At 40.2% G+C, this 20,612-nt stretch overlaps 1 protein-coding gene across 1 annotated transcript in view; it reads right to left on the bottom strand.

Moving 5' to 3' along the window:
- The window catches only part of sycp1 (synaptonemal complex protein 1), a 374,769-nt gene that overhangs the window by 81,554 nt on the left and 272,603 nt on the right, over positions 1 to 20,612 (bottom strand). Inside the window, exons 24-25 of the mRNA XM_043716250.1 lie at positions 15,240 to 15,350; positions 9,042 to 9,134 (exon numbers count right to left, since the gene is read on the bottom strand). Coding sequence (XP_043572185.1) covers positions 9,042 to 9,134; positions 15,240 to 15,350 — 204 coding nt within the window. The remainder of the gene's footprint in view (positions 1 to 9,041; positions 9,135 to 15,239; positions 15,351 to 20,612) is intronic.

Raw genomic sequence — 20,612 nt, 5'->3', positions numbered from 1 at the left:
GAGGCGGGAATTGAACCCGGTCTCTGGCGCTGTGAGGCAGCAGTGCTAACCACTGTGCCACTGTGCAGCCCATAAATGTAGATGTACCAGGATGGATCCCTATGGAATACCACTAGTCACAGACCTCCAGCCAGAAAATCACCTTTCCACCACGACTCTGCTTCCTATGAGCAAGCCAATTCTGAACCCACACAGCTAAGTCACTGTGGATCCCATGCATCTTAATTTTCTAGATGAGTCTACTATGACTGACCTTGTCAAAAGCCTTACTATAAACCATGTAGATAACATCCACTGCCCTACCTTCATCGATCACCCTCGTCACCTCCTCCAAAAATTCAGTCAAGTTAGTAAGACATGACCTGCCCTGTTCAAAGCCATGCTAAATGTACCTAATTAGGCAATGCTTTTCCAAATGTGTGTAAATCCTATCTCTAAAAATTCTTTCTAGTAGCTTCCCACCCGTCTAAATTCCTGGATTATCTTTATTTCCCTTCCTAAACAGAAGAACAACATTAGTGACTTGGCAGTCCTCCAGGATCTTTTCAGTAGCTAGTGAGAATACAAAGGACTTGGTCAAAGCCCCAGCAATCTCCTCTCTTGCCTGGGGTAAATACCATTGGGTCATAGGGTCTTATCCATCTTAAAGCTCTTCAAGAGACCCAACACCACTTCTTTCTTCACTCAAAATGTCCTAGCATATTATCGTGCTCCACACAAATCTCACTGTCCTTGATGTCCTTCTTCTGGTGAATACTGTTCCAAAATCTCAATTAGGATCACACCTACACCCTCTGCTTCCAAGTACAAGTTCCATCCTTTATCCTTGAGTGGTCTTACCCTCTCCCCAGTTATCCTCTTTTTTTGATGTATATATAGAATGTCTTGGTATTTTCTTTAACCCTACTTGCCAAGGTCATTTCAAAGTGCCTCCTTGCTCTCCTAACTTCCTGTTCAGTGCTTTCTTTATATTCTTCACAGCCCTGTCCAATTTTAGCTTCCTATAGGCTTTTTTTCTTCTTGACTAAATTCACAACCTCCCTCCTCATCCAAAGGTCTATTAACCTGCCATCCTTGTCCTTCCTCCTTACTGGAACATGCCGATCCTGAACTCCGATCACTAAGTCTTTAAACAGCTCCCACATGTCCTATAACAGCTACCCCCAATTAACTCTCCCTAGCTCCTGTCTAAAACTAGCATTATTTGCCCTGTCACAATTTAGTACCTTACTGCAATGTCCTGACTTATCTGTATTCATAACTATCTTAACATTTAAGGAGTTGTGATTGCTGTATCCAAAATGCTAGCCCACTGAAAAGTCAGTCACCTGGCCAGCCTCATTAGCCAACACAAAGTCCAGTATGGTTCCTCCTCTAGTTGGAATATCTACATAAGAAACCCTCTTGGATGCACCTAACAAATTCTGCCCCATCTAAGCCACTTGCTCTAAGAAAGTTCCAGTCAACATTGGGGAAGTTAAAGCCACTCGCTATGACAACTCTGATGATATTTTATCTTTACATATTTGTTCCTCAATGTCTTTGTGGTTTTTGGGGTGCCTATAGCACAATCCCACCAGAGTGATTGCCCCCTTCTTATTTTTAATCTCTACACATATTGCTCAGGGGATGAGCCCTCCAATATGTCCTCTCTGATTGTAGATGCGACATTCTCCCTGATTAGTAAGGCAACTACTCCACCTCTTTTACCTTCCTTTCTATCTCATCTAAAACAACCCTGGAACATTGAACAGCCAGTCCTGTCCCTCTCTCAACCAAATCTCTATAATGACCACAACATCATAATCCCATATACTAAACCAGGGTTTAAGCTTACCTGCCTTATCCATAATACTCCTTGCATTGAAATAAATACACTTCAGCCCATCAGTCCCATTGTATTCATTGACCTTTCTTTGCCTGTTCTTCCTTTTAGATTTAGTGGTTCTAACATCTACCTATTGTGAGAGATACTGATACGTTTTGGGAGGTCTCATGCAGGTCAGAAATATACAGTAAATGGCAGAACCCTCAATTGCACTAACCTACAGAAAGACCTAGGCATATACAGATTTATATGGATACCTATTCTGACTGCCTCCACCTCCTTCTATGACAGTATTCCAGGTACTTACCACCCTTTTGTGCAAAGAATTGTCTCTCATATCTCCTTTAAATTTACCCTCTTTAGTCTTAAATCTATGCCCCCCACTAATTGACATTTATACCCTGGGAAAAAGACTCCGTATATCCATTCTGTCCATGCCTCTTGTAATTTTGTAAACTTTTTTAAAGTCACCCTCATCTTTTGATATTCAAGTGAAAACAAACCAAGTTTGTTTAATCTCATCATACAGTAGTACCCTCTCCAAAGCCTCCACATCCTTCTGGTAGTGTGGTGGCCAGTACTGTACACCAGATTCCATAGAAGTTCTATATAGTGCAACATGACTTTCTCCGCAAAATCATTTATTTATATATATATATATATAAACAACTGGGGTCCCAGTCCTGATTCATACGGAACACGACTGGTCCCAGATCTCCAATCTGAAAAGCACCTTCCACCACTACTCTGTCATCTATGACTAAGTCAGTTCCGTATCATTTTACCATTCACCGCAGATGTGACTTAACCTTTTATATCAGTCTGCGAGGGATTTTGTCAAAGGCCTTGTTAAAGACATATAGGCAACATCTACCATCCTGGCTTCATCAATCATTTTTGTCACTTCCTCAAAAAACTCAATCATGTTTGTGAGACACTATCTTTTCTGCAGAAAGCCATGCTACCTAGCGCTAATAAGTCCATAATTTTCCATATGTAAATAAATCCTATCCCTACAAATCTTCTCCAATAATTTTCCCAGCACTAATGTAAAGGTTTACTGGCTTACTGGCCTGTAATTTCCTGGATTGTCCCTGTTGGCTTTCTTAAACAAAGGAACAATGTTGGCTATTCTCCAGTCCTCTGGAACCTCTCCTGTGACTAAAGAGAATACAAAGATTTTGTAGAATTCCCCAGGGACTTCCTCACTATCTCCCTCAGCATTCTGAGACAGATCCTATCAGGTCTTCGGAATGTGTCTAAAAACTTTTCAAAGCACATAACACTTCCTCCTTTTTTACATTGACATGTCTTTGAATTTCAACATGCCCCTCCCAAGGCTCACCAACCACAATGTCCCTCTCCTTTGTGAATACTAATACAAAGTATTTGTGAAAGATCTTACCAACTTCCTCAGGCTCAACACATAAATCCCCTCCTTTGTCCTGGAGCGGATCTCCCTATCCCGAGCTACCCTCTTGCTTCTTGTATATGTATAAAACACCTTGGGATTTCCTTAATCCTGCTTGCCAAAGACATTTTGCTTTTAGCCCTCCTAATTCTTTGTTTGGGTTATTTCCTGCTATATTTGTATTATTCAAGATCTCTGTCTTTCTGTAGTTTCTTAAACCTTTGGATGTCTCCCTTTTCTTTTTGTCTATGCTCGCAATTTCTCTGGTCATCCAAGATCCCAAAATCTTGCCATCCTTATCCTTCATTTTCAAAGGAACATGCTCATCCTGAATTATAATTAACTAGCCTTTAAAAGATTCCCACATGCCAGATGAGGATTTATCTTCAAACAGCTCCCCTTAATCTACGCTCTTCAATTCCTGCTTAATATTGTCATAGTTAGTCTTCCCCCAGTTTAATACTTTTGCCCAAGGACTACTCTTGTCCTTATCCATGAGTAACTTAAAACTTACAGAATTATGGTCACTGTTCCCGGAATGCTCCCATATTGCAAGTTCAATCACCAGATAATTCAGAGAAATAAACTTTGAAGTTTTAAAAACAGTTCACATTTCAGAAGAGAAAGTTCTTAGTGAATATAAAGGTGGATAAATCTCCAGACCTGATCTAATGTATCCCCGAACCTCCCCAGGAGTAGGCAGGTGGGAATAGTTTAGTTTGGGATAATGTTTGGCATGGATTGGTTGGATGGAAGGAAGGATCTGTTTCCGTGCTGTTTGACTCTATGATCTGGCTGGGCTCATTCCCCAATATCAGATCTAGTATGGACCTTTCACTATTTGGACTCTTTGTATATTTTTTCTAAATATACAGAATTATAGTTAAAAATCGTACATGTAAATCCCAGAGTTAACAACACAATAGAAAGTCCAGGCAAGATTGGTGGTACCGGGCTTTGAGGAATGTTTAGGGAATGGGAGTAGTGTAGTGTCTCCCATGGCACGGAAAATAATTTGATCTTTTTAGATAATTCAACAAGCTTTTCTTGTCAGTGTCACTTTATAGGTATCAAAGTTCCTTCAAGGTAACCTACTCAACAGGGAAGTAATCTTGCAGTCCCCAATAGAAGCATCCAGAATAGAGGGGAAGTTCTAAAAATTGCATATGTACACAATGGGTTGAATTATGGTTCTTGTTTATGGGGTTTTTCAGTTCTACTGTTCAGTCTTCTCAATTTGTTGGTTTAAACTTTACCATCCGTAGACGTTGTGCAGTAACCTGATACCATGGTGAGTTGTTGAAAGATCAAAGAGTAGGTGCCTAGCTGTTAAATGTTGAACTGAGGGTTAAACCAGTACTAATGAGCCATCTAAATATTTTAACTAAGCAGCTAAGCAGAGGTTTCCTCACTTGTTTTCAATCCTGAATGGGTGAAGCCTGGTAGAGAATGGGATGATATCAGGACTCAGAGTATTTGTAAAGATGGGTAGCAAATGAATCCTATTACATCATGATTGAAGGATGGATAAATGGGTACATGAGGAAGAAAGTGAACAATGCAGTGCTCTTGAAACTTAGGTAGACATGGGAGTGATGTAAACAATTATACTTGACAAGGAAGAGTGAGATGGGTAGTGTGCATTGCAGGATGTAAGTGAATTTGCAATTTTAGTCAACTTTCCTGACTTACTTTGGTCATTAAAGTGTTTTCTGCACTGGATCCAGGGAAGTCCACAATGCTATTGCCATCATTTTCTTCAGTCATGTCCATGTACATCTCCTTGAATGTCATAAATGGTTCCTTCGAAGTTGAGCAACTATCAGGTACAACAATATTGGTATGTTGTTGCACTGGAGATAGAGGAGGTCAATTCTTGTATTCCTGGGACAAATCTTTGGAGCTGGGCAATGAGTTGAATTCGAAAGCTATGCAGTTGAGTAGATAACTTGAGGCATTCCTACTGTTATGAGCTTTTTCCTGTGATAGGTGGAATGGTGACTCAGTGGTTAGCACTGAGGTCTAGGTTCGATTCCAGCCTTGGGAGCCAGTCTGTGGGGAGGGTGCACATTCTCCCCGAGTCTGTGTGGGTTTCCTTCGGGTGCTCTGCTTTCCCTCCACAGTCCAAAGATGTCCAGGTTAGGTGAATTGGCCATGCTAAATTGCCCCACAGTGTCCAGGGATGTGCAAGCTAGATGGATTTGTCATGGTAAATTCAGGGTTATGGGGATAGGGTTGAGGGGGCTGGGGAGGACATTCATAATGGGCCAGATGGTTTCTTTCTCCACTGAAGGGATTCTTTGATTCTTTAAATGTACTCAGTTGCAATACTTCCAGCAACAGCCACAACCAATTAGGCTAATTAAGTTTTCACTTACATGTTTAGTTGCCAATATTACCTCACTGGCATTGAAGTGCTACCCCAACATCCTGGAGATGGTAAAACAGAGCACCATCCATATCCCTCTCACTGGAATAATGATTGATATACAGGGATAAAGAGGTCACAGCCTCAGTCACAACGATTGCTGTGGAGGGGTCTCTTGCCTTAGAAAATTTCCTGCTGGGTGGGAAATGTGGATATTGTCTTTCAAATACCTCACATTCAGCACTTCCAAATCCCTGGAGAAGATATGTGAAAATGGGTCGAAATCAGAGGACTTAAATTGTCTGTGTTGCTAACAGTACATGTAGAGCACATTTCCCCAGCACTTAGTAGGAATTCCAATTCCCTTCTTCTGTTTACATTTTATGGTCTGAGTGCCAAAACACTGTTAGCTCTTCAGTCTGTTTTTAGCTAAAACTAGCATCTATCTTTTCCTAACTTACTCACAATTTATTTTGATGATTCCATTAACTCATCCTTTTAAAACTAAAGCGGAGGTATTTAACCCCATAACTTTCAACACTCAAGAGAAACAAAGAAGTAGACCTACTTCCAGGTTTTCTTCCCTTTTTTTCTTTGATTTACATCGAAAGTTTAAGAATCTGGGGCAAATGGGGAAGAATTTGTCCCAAGGAGGATTCATGAAACAACATGCAGATAGTCCAAATAGGGAAGGGATTGTTTTCGACCTTGTATTGAGGAAAAACCCTAGTCAGGTGATCAAAGTTTTTTGGGAACAGTGGCCATAATTCTGCAAGTTTTAAGAAAGTTGTGGAAAAGGATAAGATTAGTCCTTGGGTGAAAATGATAGCTTGAGGAAAGTCTAATTACAACAGGTTAGGCAATATCTGGAAAAATTTGAATGGGGCAGCTGTTTGAATGTAAATCTTTAGCTGATATATGGAATCTTTTAAAAGCCAGTTATTATGAAGGTGTATGGTGTACTGTACCTTTAAGAGAGTTAAAAGCTTGCAGAACTATCTGACAGCACCAAATGTTCTGAACAAGACATAATGTAACCTTTTGGTCCAGCAGCTCGGGTAGCTGGTTGCCTGGAGACAAAAACAAATTTGAATGCTGCCAATCAGTTTAAACTATACCCCCAAAAAATATCAAACTCTAATCAAGTGTGAATTTAGTATATTGACAATATTAAAAGCCAATGATACAATCCGACGCTTTGGGGGTATAAGACTGGGAAAAATTGAACAGTTGAGGGAGAACTGCCAAGCCACCGACACATGCAGACTGCCTGGAGAATAGCTCTCTTAAAAGGCATCTTTATCGATCAGTGACCTGTGAAACAGGAATCCCGAGGAAGAAGAAAAGACAGAGGAAGATAAAGAGAAAATTTGATAGCTGGCTGGTTTTGAAATTTGAATTTTATGGTAAATTTTAATAGGAGGTTGCAGAAGGGGAAGGTAAAAGATAGGTTAGAGAAAGGAGTTGTAAATAGTTGTTAGCTAATTATTCTCTGTTATACTTTCAGAAATACAGTTGTTTTACTTTAGATAGTGAGTTTTGGGATAGTTCTTGGCCTCTTGAATTTTCAGATTACTGCATAGGATAAATCTTTACTGTGCTGCTGGTTTAAATTAAGCAGAGGAGTTAACCCGTGTCATAACACAGTGCAGAGTCAGCGTGTTCCTGTGTGGATGAAAGATAAGGATGGCAAGGTTTAGGAACCTTGGATGATGAGAGATGATCTAAGTTTAGTTAAAAAGAAAAAAAAAGAAAGCATATGTTAGGTTGAGGAAACAGAAATAAAACAAGAGAAGTTTAAAGGAAGCAGAAATGAACTTAAAAATTAGGAGGGCTAGAAGGGGTCACAAAATGTCCTTGGCAAGTTGGATTAAGGAGAATCCCAATGCATTTTATATGTATATTAGGAACAAGAGTGCTACTAGGGAAAGGATATGTCCATGTAAGTACAAAGGGGGGATTTTGTGTGGAGCCAGAGGAAGTGGGTGAGAACTTTAATGAGTATTTTACATTGGTATTGACCATAGAATTTAATCTGGACAAGTGTGAGGTGAGGTATTTTGGAAGGTAAAATGCATTAGGAAAGTGTACTGTAAATATCTAGACCTTTAGGACCATTGATAGATAGAGGAATCTTGGAGTCCAAGTCTATAATTCCCTGAAAATGCCTCCACAAGTAGATAAGGTGGTAAAGAAGGCATATGGCATGCTTATCTTCATCAGATGGGGAATTGAATATAAAAGTCGGCAAGTCATACTGCAATGTATAGAACTTTGGTCAGGCCACCTTTGGAGGACTGTGCACAGTTCAGGTTACCACACAACAGGAAGGATGTGGAGGTTTTAGAGAGGATGCAGAAGAGTTTTACCAGGATGTGGCCTGGATTGGAACATATTAGTTGTAAGGAGAGGTTGGATAAGCTTGGATTGTTTTTGCTAGATTGTCAGAGGCTGAGGCAGTGACCTTATAGAAGTATATAAAATTATGAGAGGCATGGATTGGATGGATAGACTGAGTCTCTTGCCCAGGACTGAATTGTCAAATACTAGGGGGGCATAGGCTTTAAGGTGAGGATGGTATGTTTAAAGGAATTGTGCGAGGAAAGCTTTTACATGCTATTGGGGAGGTGGTAGAAGCAGAAACAATAGCAAATTTTAAGAGGTATTTAAACAGATACACAGAATAGAGGAATACAGTCTATATGCAGGCCATTGGGATTAGTTTAGAATGGCATCATGGTTGGCACAGACATGGTGGGCTGAAGTGCCTGTTCCTGTGTTGAATAGTTCTATGCATTTATGAAGACCCCAGCATAATGTTCTGGAGACAAGGGTTCAAATACCATCATTGCTGGCAGTGAAATTTGAATTCAATAAAAACATCTGGAATAAAAAGCTAGCCTAATGGGGACCATGCAACCACTGTCAATTGCTGTAACAAATTGATCTGTTTTGTTCATGCCCATTAGGGAAAGAAATCTATCATCTTTATATGTCCTTGGACTCCTCCATCGTCAGACCATAGCAACACGACGGTTGGAGGAAGAACGCTTCATCTTCCGCCTAGGAACCCTCCAACCACAAGGGATGAACTCAGATTTCTCCAGTTTCCTCATTTCCCCTCCCCCCACCTTGTCTCAGTCAAATCCCTCGAACTCAGCACCGCCTTCTGCGCTTTTCCAGCAACACATTTTCAGCTCTGATCTCCAGCATCTGCAGTCCTCAATTTCTCCCTGACCTATATGTTACTCTAGACACACAGCAGTTCAGTTGGCCAAGTATTGTCCTCTGGACAATTAAAGATAGTAACTAAAGATTGGTAAAGCCAGTGGCATTCACATCGCATGCACAGATCAGAAGTTTACAGTGCAAAATTGTACTCTATTACATAGAAGACATTAACACCCATTAAGTCAGACAATTTAGCATCTTACCAAAGGCTTTTTACATAAGTTGACATTTAGTTCTTTTTCCTTCCAGCATTTCAATTCAGCATCTTTTTCATCGACCATTTTATCATACTGGTGCTGTGTAAATAGTAAGAATACCAAAATAACTTAAATGAGCTTTTCTTTCATAGGGTATGGTTTCTGAATGCATATTATGATTGTTAAAATAGTGTACACTGTTACTCACCATGAGTAAAAATATATGATGCCTTGTGCAGGGTTACACAAAATATATTATCAGGGTTATTTCAGTGAAATTGGGTTCAAAAACACGCAAGTTGTGATTCTGAGTAGCTGTGCTGAGATTGTGCCATTTGACGGATTTCAGTGCTGACTTCTTTGAAATACACAACTCTCATGACAAACACCTAATTTGCACAGGACCAGTGGGCATCCATGCCAAGGTGGGAAGCCACACTGCCCACATTACTGATCTATCTAGAAATCCTAGATTAGACCAGGTTAAGACATGTTTAGATTCAGTTTATTTCCAACTATTTCACTGGACATTTTCCTAGAAAAAATGCCTGTGGAAATTAAGCCCCAATAATCTTTTTTCTTATAAGAGCGAAGGACATTTATGGGTGCCTGTGAAGTTTTATATTCTCAATAGGGAGTCAGTTAAGGAAGAAACAAAATTTTCCTTGATATAAATTAATTCACAAAGTGAATCATTGTGGGGTTATAACTTCCAGCTTGACATGTACCTTGAGTGGAACAATGCTCTCATGAAACTGAGTTTGGTGGTGGTGGGATGCATTTAATTACATGGGAGGGTGGCAGTTGGAAACTCCACAGTCTTATCATCTCCACCTTCAAGTCCATGGCAGAAAAGGTTTGTTATCAGGCCTACATCATTGCCAATTGAAGCCCTGAAGGAAGGAATTAATTTGAACTTAAAAGCTCTCAGTATGCATGAGGAGCCTGGCATCAGGGAGACAGGGGAGGGAGGAGAGGGATTCTGTGCTGGGTGTATCCTGAAAGAAGTGACAGAGGGCTCTCACTGACACTTGACAGGTGAGGCCCACACCATTAAATCCAGTCCCTGTAATGGTAAGTGTCCCTTCACATTCTTTTTAGAATCTATAAACAACTAATAGACAAATCATCTAAATTAATGATAGGTAGCTCTTCAAAGGGACACCTTTATATCTGCTTATGTAATCAGCCAATCACTGCCCTCCACCTGTGTGAACTTAACCTCGCTTTATACATTAAAGATTCCTTTCTTTACATTTTAATAAAACCAGCAGTTAATATGAATAAACATTTAAAGATATTTTCTACATTCTGCACAATGCACATACATTATAAGATGATAAGTTTGTACTACTCCCAACAATTTCTCATTGCTAGCACCTTAATTGCAAAACAATCTGGTAATTGATTACTTAAATTAACCCATGTGATTGTCAAGATTTTCTTTCATTTCAACATTTATTTCAAAATAGAAAAGTTAATCTTTAATATTTATGTACCCATATGTTTTGAAGAGTGCACAAGGAGTGATTACCTACTTAACATTTAATGTGAAAAATACCTGCAGTACAGCCCTGTATAGAATTTCTCCAAAAACAGTTGCCTAACTAACATTTTTCCAATTTCACCTACTAAAGATATTATGGATCTAGTTAAAAATCACATAACACCAGGTTATAGTCTAACAGGTTTATTTGGAAGTATAAGCTTTTGGAGCACTGCTCCTTCATCAGGTAGCTAGTGGGGCAGGATCATAGGACACAGAATTTATAATAGAAGATCAAAGTGTCAAACAACCGATGCAATGTATTGAACAAACCTAGATTGCTGTTAAGTCTTTAATCAATTAAAATGGGTTATGGGTTTCGATTTATTAATACGTAAATCCCAGAACTTCTTTCAAGTCTCATTCCCGGATAACTTAAGGTTTGTTGTGATTTTTAACTTAGTCTGCCCTAGTCCAACACCAGCACATTGACATCATGTTATGGAACTAATTACTTGAATATCAATCAGTAAGACTAGTATATGAAGCGCCATTAAAATAATTAATGTCATGATATTTGGCTCGCCCAAGGATGGAAACACACTTCTCAATGGTTTTAATGTTTCATTTATCACCAGAACATCCTTGGCTTTAAGATGTTCAATTATAGTACTTAATTCTTATAAATCAAACCCAGCATTCAGTCAAAGTGCATAACCAAACAAACTGACCAATCAAGCTTTGTAACTGCTGTGTCTCTTCTTTAGATATATCTTTCTGTGACAACCTGTATGATGAACTGATATAGAAGTAAAACTCTCTCTAGCAATTTCTGTACCATTAGATTACTGATTCAAAACTATTCAAGATCTTCCCTGCTTAATATTTAAGCAGTATGTATAAATGCCTCAGAAGGCTAACAGCTGGTCTTAATTTGGTCTTTAATCTTATTGAAAACAAGTTATCAAATTCTAGTATGATTCTATAAGAAATCAATAACAAGCATCATTAAGATACCTGACATCTGTCACATTTTGATAGCAGTAAATACTGCATAGATTGCTTTTCATTAAACAATTCCAACAAAACAGATCTTACCAAAAGAAACAGCATATATTTTAATCATCATTTAAGTCACAAATGTAACCCAATGGAGGCATCCTTGGAAACGAATGCCCTCCTGTACGTTGTTTGCATTCTTGCTGGTATCAGGAAACACTTTGAAATGCAGAAATTTGACTTTAATTTAGATTGATCGACTTGCTTATGAATATGTGGCAATGACTTAAAAAGATCTTAAATCAAAAATATAGTATCTTCTGTTGTGACAAGTCACCTGTAACATCTAGTTACTCTTCAAACTCCTGAGCAACTAGCCTCACTTCAGCTTTGTAACTTCTTCCTACAAGGAATTCCTTTTAGTTCAAATAAATCTGTGCGAGAAAGTTAACTGTATCCCATATCTGGTAATTCAGACTAAACTAAAAATTCCTTCAAACTATCTAAATTGTTTTGTTTTATCTCTCCTTTTAATCTAACCTCAAAAGTTCATGGTCATAAGGACTTCTGCTTCTGGTTTTTTAAATATTCATTCTGTGGGATGTGGACGTCGTTGGCTGGCCAGCATTTATTGCCCGACCCCAGTTGCCCTTGAGAAGAAGGTGGTGAGCTGCCTTCTTGAACCGCTGCAGTCCACCAGCTTTGGGTAATCCACAATGTCGTTAGGGACAGAATACCAAACTTCGGTCACAGTGACATTAACTTGGATTTATTTCCAAGTTAGGGTAGTGTGTAGCTTGGAGGGGAACTTGAAGGTGATGATGCTCACATGTATCTGCTGCCCTTGTCCTTGAAGATGGAAGTGGTCGAGGGTTTGGAAGATGCTGTCTGAGGACCTTTGATGAATTTGTTTAGTGCATCTTGTAGATATTATACACTGCTGTTACTGAGCGTCATTGGTGGAAGGAGTGGATGTTTGTGGACGCAGTGCCAATCAAGCAGGTTGCTTTCTCCTGGATGGTGTCAAGCTTCTTGAGCGTTGTTGGGGCTGCACAGATCCAGGCAGGTGGGATTGTGAAAATGCCCAATGTCTCATATATGCTAACATGTTTCCTTCCGGCACATCAGAAAAGCATAGACTGCAAAGTTCCATACTGGATTTCTGGAATGTTCCTGCCTCCCTTTCACCACATTAGTAGTTAATTATTCTCAACTGCCTGCTCTAGCGACCCTTCGTAGAAGCACAGAAAATTGGAGCATAAGTAGGTCAATTGGCCATTTGAGCCTACTCTACCATTCAATGTTGAGGAGAAAGTGAGGACTGCAAATGCTTGAGATCAGAGTCAAAAAGTGTGGTGCTGGAAAAGCACAGCTAGGTCGGGCAGCATCCAAGAAGCAGAAGACATTTCTGATGAAGAGCTTATGCTCGAAATATCAACCCTCCTGCTCTTCAGATGCTGCCTGACCGGCTATGCTTTTCCAGCACCACACTTTTTGACTCATTTTATAATGATCGTGGCTGGTCATCCAAATCAATATCCTATTCCTACATTCACTGCACAAACTCATCACTCTTTGGGTTGAAGTAATTTATCACCTTTGGGCTGACTCCATATCCTAGAATGTGACCCCTGGTTCTGGGCTCCTTAGTCATTGGAAACATACTTCCGGTGTTAATACTGTCTAGTTCTGTTAGAATTTAACAGATTTCTATGAGATTTGCATTCATCCTTTTAAATTCTAGTGAATAGTGCCTCTCCAAGCATTCCTCTCAGAATGTTTATGGGCAAACCTTTCCTGCAATAAGATACAGGGAAAGACTGATAACCCTATGACTGTGAGCTAGCAGAGAGAAGATGTTGCCACCCAGTGGCAGAGCACAGCAAATCATTTAGATTAGATTAGATTAGATTAGATTACTTACAGTGTGGAAACAGGCCCTTCGGCCCAACAAGTCCACATCGACCTGCTGAAGCACAACCCACCCAGACCCGTTCCCCTACATTTACCCCTTCTACTAACACTACGGGCAATTTAGCACGGCCAATTCACCTAACCTGCACATTTTTTGAACTGTGGGAGGAAACCGAAGGACCTTGAGGAAACCCATGCAGACACGGGCAGAATGTGTAAACTCCACACAGTCAGTCGCCTGAGGCGGGAATTGAACCCGGGTCTCTGGCGCTGTGAGGCAGCAGTGCTAACCACTGTACTGTACTGTATCTGGGATACTAAGTAAACTACAGACCAGGAACAGGCCCTTCAGCCCTCCAATCCTGCACTGATCCAGATCCTCTATCTAAACCTGTTGCCTATTTTCCAAGGATCTGTATCCCTCTGCTTCATGCCCATTCATATATCCGTCCAGATACATCTTAAATGATGTTTTGTCGTGCTCATCTCTACCACCTCTGCTGGCAATGTATTCCAGGTACCCACCACCCTCTGCGTAAATAGCTTTCCATGCATATTTCCCTTAATTTTTTCCCCTCTCACCTTGAACTTGTGACCCCTAGTAATTGAGTCCCCCACTCTAGGAAAAAGCTTCTTGCTATACACCCTGTCTATATCTCTCATGATTTTGTAGGCCTCAATCCCCCCTCAACCTCTGTCTTTCTAATAAAAATGATCCTAATCTACTCAAAGTCTCTTCATAGCTAGCATCGTGTATATCAGGCAAACATCCTGGTGAATCTCCTCTGCACCCCTCTCCAAAGCATCCACATCCTGTTGGTAATGTGGTGACCAGAACTGTATGCAATATTCCAAATGTGGCCGGATCATAGATGAGGTCAATTTGTACTAATCTTCGTTGATATTTAGGCCCAGGATGGGCATGTTTGATGAGAGGGCTTCATGGTTCAACCTGCTGGGAACAACACCTCCTTTCTTTTGCAAATGGCATCCCACAAAACCTCAATGCAGATTTTGCTGAACAACAAGGCGAACTTCTGCTCATTTTGTGAAATCTTCAAGGCAATTTGGAATGATTCCAGTGATGCTCTTGGCTTTCAACAAGTGAAAGTGGTGGCCTTTAAATGTGATGCCAGAATCTTCAGCGAGAACCTCCTTCCCACTTACCCACATGATTTGCCAAAAGTTTGCGCATCATCTTGCTTGCACACTTAATGAGGTTAAAAGCATATAATTGTGTGAGTTAACACTTGTGAGCCATTGAAAAAATGATTACCCTTAGTTGAAGAATCATTAACATGGGGTATTATTTTAAAGCAAAAGGTAGGAGGTTTGGAGAGGATTTGATGAAAAACATTTTCACTCAGGTGGCGGAGGTCTGGAATGCACTGTCTGGGAATGAAGTTGAGGCCAGAAACATTACAACCTTTAAAAAGTACCTCGATGATCACTTGACGTGCATAGCATTCAAGATTATGGGTCTAGTATGGGAAAATAGGACTAGTGTATATGTTGGATTGTACAGATGTAAAGCTGAAAGGCCTTTTCTGTACTGAATGATTCTATGATTCATCAAGATACTCTCATTTTACAACACTAATAAAGTCATTAAATAACAACAGCAAACAAATAGCTCCACTGATCTCCCAACAAGTTTATAACAGTCAAAATAACCTTGCACACATTCCAAATGGTATGTGAAAATAAAATTTATACATGAGAATGAGAACAATCTAAACAATGTGCAGTAAAAAGTTTAATAAAGACCTAGGAACAAAAAACAAACATCTCAAAATGCATTATACCTTGTGCTTTTCCATCAATGTTACCATTTCAGCAATCTTGTTCTGGCACATCATCTCAGCTTCTTTCTGAGTCAGAACTGCTGCTTCTGCTGTCAACTTCAATGTTTTTACCTTAAAATTAAATAGAAAACCAAAATGTTTTTTAGATTTCTTTATAATGCATTACTTTATGGGGGGGGGGCAGGTGTCAGGTCACAGATTTCAGGCACACCTTGAGTATTTAATGGTAGCAGTGCATAGGGAATGCTACACATCAGAGGCAAGTTATTCTTCCTGAAGCATTAAAACACGGTGACATCTACTTGAAAAATAGCACAATGGTATCTTGGTATTTTGTCCTCAAGATAAATAATGCAAACAGGCCAAACTATTAAACATTTCATTGCCTTTACTGGGTTTTTGTTAGCTTAGAATGGCTGTCACATTCACCTTTATAACATTAATTACTAACTACATTCCACAAAATAATTGATTAAAATGTGCTTTGTTGACTTCTACCACTGCTAAAATGGTACAGAATATGAATTAGAACACTGTTTATATCTCATGCTAGTTAAAATGATAAAAGAATGAATGTTTATGGTTGTCTTGGAAATCATGAGTCAGGCCAACACTTACAAAATATCGGTCAACTGAATAATTACTTGCTGTTTAAGGACAAAGCCTGATGAACAATCACTTAATTAAGAGCATGCAGCAAATAAATGTGACATTTGAAGTTGATTACATCTTTTAAAGCTTACCCGTCAAGAAATTCTCAATCCCAAAACTGACAATTTTAAATGTTTACACATAGAGTCATAGAGATGTACAGCAAGGAAACAGATCCTTCAGTCCAACTCATTTATGCCAATCAGATATCCCAAACTAAACTAGTCCCATTTGCCAGCACTTGGCCCATATCCCTCTCAACCCTTCCTGTTGATATACCCATCCAGGTGCCTTTTAAATGTTGTAATTGTACCAGCCTCATCACTTCCCCTGGCAGCTCAGTCCACACATGCACCACCCTCTGCAAGAAAAAGTTGCCCTATAGGTCTCTTTTATATCTTTCCCCTCTCACCCTAAACCTATGCCCCATAGTTCTGGACTCCCGTACCAGGGTAAAGACTTTGTCTATTTATCCTATCCATGCCCCTCATGATTTTATAAACCTCTATAAGGTCACCCCTCAGCCTTCGACACTCCAGGGAAGACAGCCCCAGCCTATTGAGCCTCTCATATTCTTCAACTCTGGCCCTTTTGCAGAGATAGATTTTCAACAATTTATGATGGGAAATTGCTGCCCAGTTCTGAGCGGATTCCCAGGAAAATGGGAATCTCTTCATCCACCTCACGCAAACCAACTAGATCACTGTTGCGGACACGACAAGTAATGCCTGAATACAAACCAGAACAACAAAGTGCAGCAAGTTCATTCCCGGTTTGTTTGCCTTTGAATCAGCTAGCTTCAGCAATGAAGGCAGATTGAAACCCACAGCATTTCCTGCATGAGCTCCAGCATTCATGATATTACCAGACTTCATGAACTTTTCTTACTGAAAAGTATCACGTTCAGGGAAATTTGACATTGAGGCTGGCATTCAAAAAGTCAAACCTGATGTCAGTTTAAAGTGTGAGTTGGATCACGATCAGCCATATTTCTCATATTGTCCGAAATGACAGCTATGGAATTCAGCAATTTTAATATATAGTATGCCACCTTCATTTTCAGCTGACTGAAGCAGTTTTCCCAACTCTAATTGAAATTATAGCAAATTGTAATCCTCAAGTGAAGCAATGATAGAGGGGAGTAGATAATAATTCACTTTAGCAGGAAAAATAAAAAAATGTAGTGAGCTTTTGACATGGTGAGAGATTGCAGAAGTCTGAAATGTGGAGGGATCTGTGCCAGTGCATGGATCACAAGAGATGGTAATTAAGAAAGTCAATAGAATGTTATTGTTTATTTCGAGGGAAATTGAACATAAAGGTTATGCTCATGCTTCAGATACACACATATTTGAGATTTTGGAGAAGGTTGGAGCTCACATTGTAGAATAGGCTGTCAGTTTGCTCACTGAGCTGATGGGTTTGTTCTCAGATGTCACTATGGTAGATAACATAATTAGTGAGCCTCCAGTGAAGCATTGATGTTCTGTCCTGCTAGTTATTTATGTGTCTTGGTTTGGTCTGGTGGGTGATATCATTTCCAGTTCTGTTTATGAGGGGTTAGTAAATGGGTTCCAAATCTATGTGTTTGAATGTCAGGCTTCTAGGAATTCCCGCGTGTGTCTTTGTTTGGCCTGTTCCAGGATGCATTATCCCAGTTGAATTGGTGTCCTTCTTCGTCTGTGTGTTATTAGTGAATATTAGTGATAGTTGGTCATGTCTTTTGATGGTTAGTTTGTGCTCAAGCATCCTGGTGACTAGTTGCCTGCTGGTTTGCCCAATATTATTTCTGTTGCAGTCCTTACATGTTATTTTGTTTAGGGTATAGGTTTGCTCGCTGAGCTGCAGGTTTGATATCCAGACGTTTCATTACCTGGCTAGATAACATCATCAGTGGCGACCTCCAAGTGAAGTGAAGCTGTTGTCTCCTTTCTATTTATATGTTTGTCCTGGATGGGTTTCCTGGGGTTTGTGTTGATGTCATTTCCTGTTCGTTTTCTGAGGGGTTGATAGATGGTATCTAGATCTTTGTGTTTGTTTATGGCGTTGTGGTTGGAGAGCCAGGCCTCTAGGAATTCTCTGGCATGTCTTTGCTTAGCCTGTCCCAGGATAGATGGGTTGTCCCAGTCAAAATGGTGAGTTTTTTTCATCCGTGTGTAGGGCTACGAGGGAGACAGGGTCGTGTCTTTTTGTGGCTAGCTGGTGTTCATGTATCCTGGTGGCTAACTTCCCTCCTGTTTGTCCTACGTAGTGTTTGTGGCAGTCCTTGCATGGAACTTTATAGATGATGTTGGTTTTGTCCATGGGTTGTACTGAGTCTTTTAATTTTGTTAGCTTTTGTTTGAGAATGTTGGTGGGTTTGTGTGCTACTAGGATTCCGAGGGGTCTTAGTAGTCTGGCTGTCATTTCTGAGACTTCTTTGATGTTTGGTAAAGTGGTTAGGGTTTCTGGCTGTGTTAGGTCTGCTTGTCATGGTTTGTTCCTGAGGAATCTGCGGACTGTATTTTTTGAGTGTCCGTTCTTCTTTAATACGTTCTCCTCTGTTTTCCGAAGTTTGTCTGTGCTGCAGTGTGTGGTGGCTCGTTGGAATAGTGTTCTGATACAGCCTCATTTGTGTGTGTTGGGATGGTTGCTGGTGCAGTTAAGTATTTGGACAGTGTTTGTCGGTTTTCTGTACATGCAGGTTTGTAGTTCTCCATTGTCCTTCCTTTTGACCGTGATGTCCAAGAATGCGAGTTTGTTGTCGTTTTCTTCCTCCTTGGTGAACTTTATGCCTGTGAGGGTGTTGTTGATGATGTTAAATGCCTCTTCTATCTTGTTTCTTTTAGTGATGACAAATGTGTCATCTACGTAGCGGACCCAGATTTTTGGTTTGATGGTTGGTAGGGCTGTTTGTTCTAGTCTTTGCTTGTTATTTTGTATATTGTTTGTTCTGCTGGCTGTGGGTATGGGGTCCTTTATCCTCATCAGTTGTTGTTTTAGAGTGGAAGTAGATTTGAGGGCTACCATGATGCCTAAGGGCTGGAATAGTCTGGTGGTCATCTCTGAAACATTTTTGATGCATGGTAGGGTGACTAGAGTGTCTGGGTGTGTTGTGTCTTCCTATTTTGGCCCATTGTGCAGAAATTAGCAGACTGTGCTTATCGTGTAACCCTTGTTTCTGAATACGTTGTATAGATGTATCTCTTTGGCTTACCAAATTTAAAATAGATATTTAGATACTCTAAATATTCCTTACAAAGGTGATGGAAACAGAGATGCCAATGGTTTTAAAAGGAAATTGGATGGACACTTGAGGGAAATAAAATTGCTGCACGACATGGATAGACCAAGGGAAATATTCCATCTAAGTTAGTCTACTGTTATGATCTCAGCTGATGTTATTACTGGCCAAGTGTTTGAAACGGCAATGAACCCTTCTGCGAATTAAATCAAACACAGAGAAACTCACCTCGCCTCACAATCTGTTAAAGTATGAATGACAGAGAACTACCTAAATTCCACTATTTAAAGAAAAAAAATAACAATTTTATTCTTTAAATCTACCATGAATATTAAACAACTATTTACAACTCTAAACCTCCATTCTCTTAAACGTTTGTTATATACCTCCCACTCTATCACAATATACTGATAGCTCCTATTAAATTTACAGCAAATCAATTTTCAAAATCAGACAGCGGTGTCGATCCTCCTCTGTTAGTAAATCTCCCTGGGTCGTCTTCAGTCTTCTGCAGATTCTTCATATGAAAAAGGTACCTTTAGAGAAAGGTTTTGCGGGCAGAATGTTGATGGCAGAAGGTGCTCTTTGTCTGGCTAACTGTCCAAAATACCTGCTTTTTATACCCCAAACATCGGATTATGAGTTTTCTATAGGCCTCCGAATAGTTCCAGAGATGTAGAGGAAAGGATAGCAAAGATGATTCTCGATAGGAGTGAGAGAGACAGGGCAGTTGTCATGGGGAACTTCAACTTTCCAAATATTGACTGGGAACACTATAGTACGAGTACTATGGATGGGTCCGTTTTTGTCCAGTGTGTGCAGGAGGGCTTGCTGACACAGTATTTCGATAGGAGTGAGAGAGACAGGGTAGTTGTCATGGGGACTTCAACTTTCCAAATATTGACTGGGAACACTATAGTACGAGTACTATGGATGGGTCAATTTTTGTCCAGTGTGTGCAGGAGGGCTTGCTGACACAGTATGTAGAGCCAGGAGGCCAACAAAGGGCGAAGCCACATTAGATTTGGTACTAGGTAATGAGCTCGGCCAGGTGTTAGACTTGGAAGTAGGTGAGCACTTTGGTGATAGCGATCACAGTTCTGTTATGTTTACTTTAGTGAGAGAAAGGGACAGGTGTATACCACTGGGCAAGAATCACAGCTGGGGAAAAGGCAATTACGATGCGATTAGGCAAGATTTAGGAAGCATAGGATGGGGAAGGAAACTGCAGGGGATGGGCACATTAGAAATGTGGAGCTTATTCAAGAAAAAGCTCCTGTGTCCAAGATAAGTATGTACCTGTCAGGCAGGGAGGACGCCGAGGTTTACAAAGAAAGTGAAATCTCTGGTCAAGAGGAAGAAGAAGGCTTATGTTAGGATGAGATGTGAAGGCTCAGTTAGGGCGCTTGAGGGTTACAAGGTAGCCAGGAAAGACCAAAAGAGAGAGCTCAGAAGAGCCAGGAGGAGACATGAGAAGTTGTTGACGGATAGGATCAGGG

Source organism: Chiloscyllium plagiosum, chromosome 26 (genome assembly GCF_004010195.1).
Source record: "Chiloscyllium plagiosum isolate BGI_BamShark_2017 chromosome 26, ASM401019v2, whole genome shotgun sequence".
Lineage (NCBI taxonomy): Eukaryota > Metazoa > Chordata > Chondrichthyes > Orectolobiformes > Hemiscylliidae > Chiloscyllium > Chiloscyllium plagiosum.
Note: the sequence above shows the minus strand (reverse complement) of the source record. Positions and strands in the feature narration are given on the sequence as shown.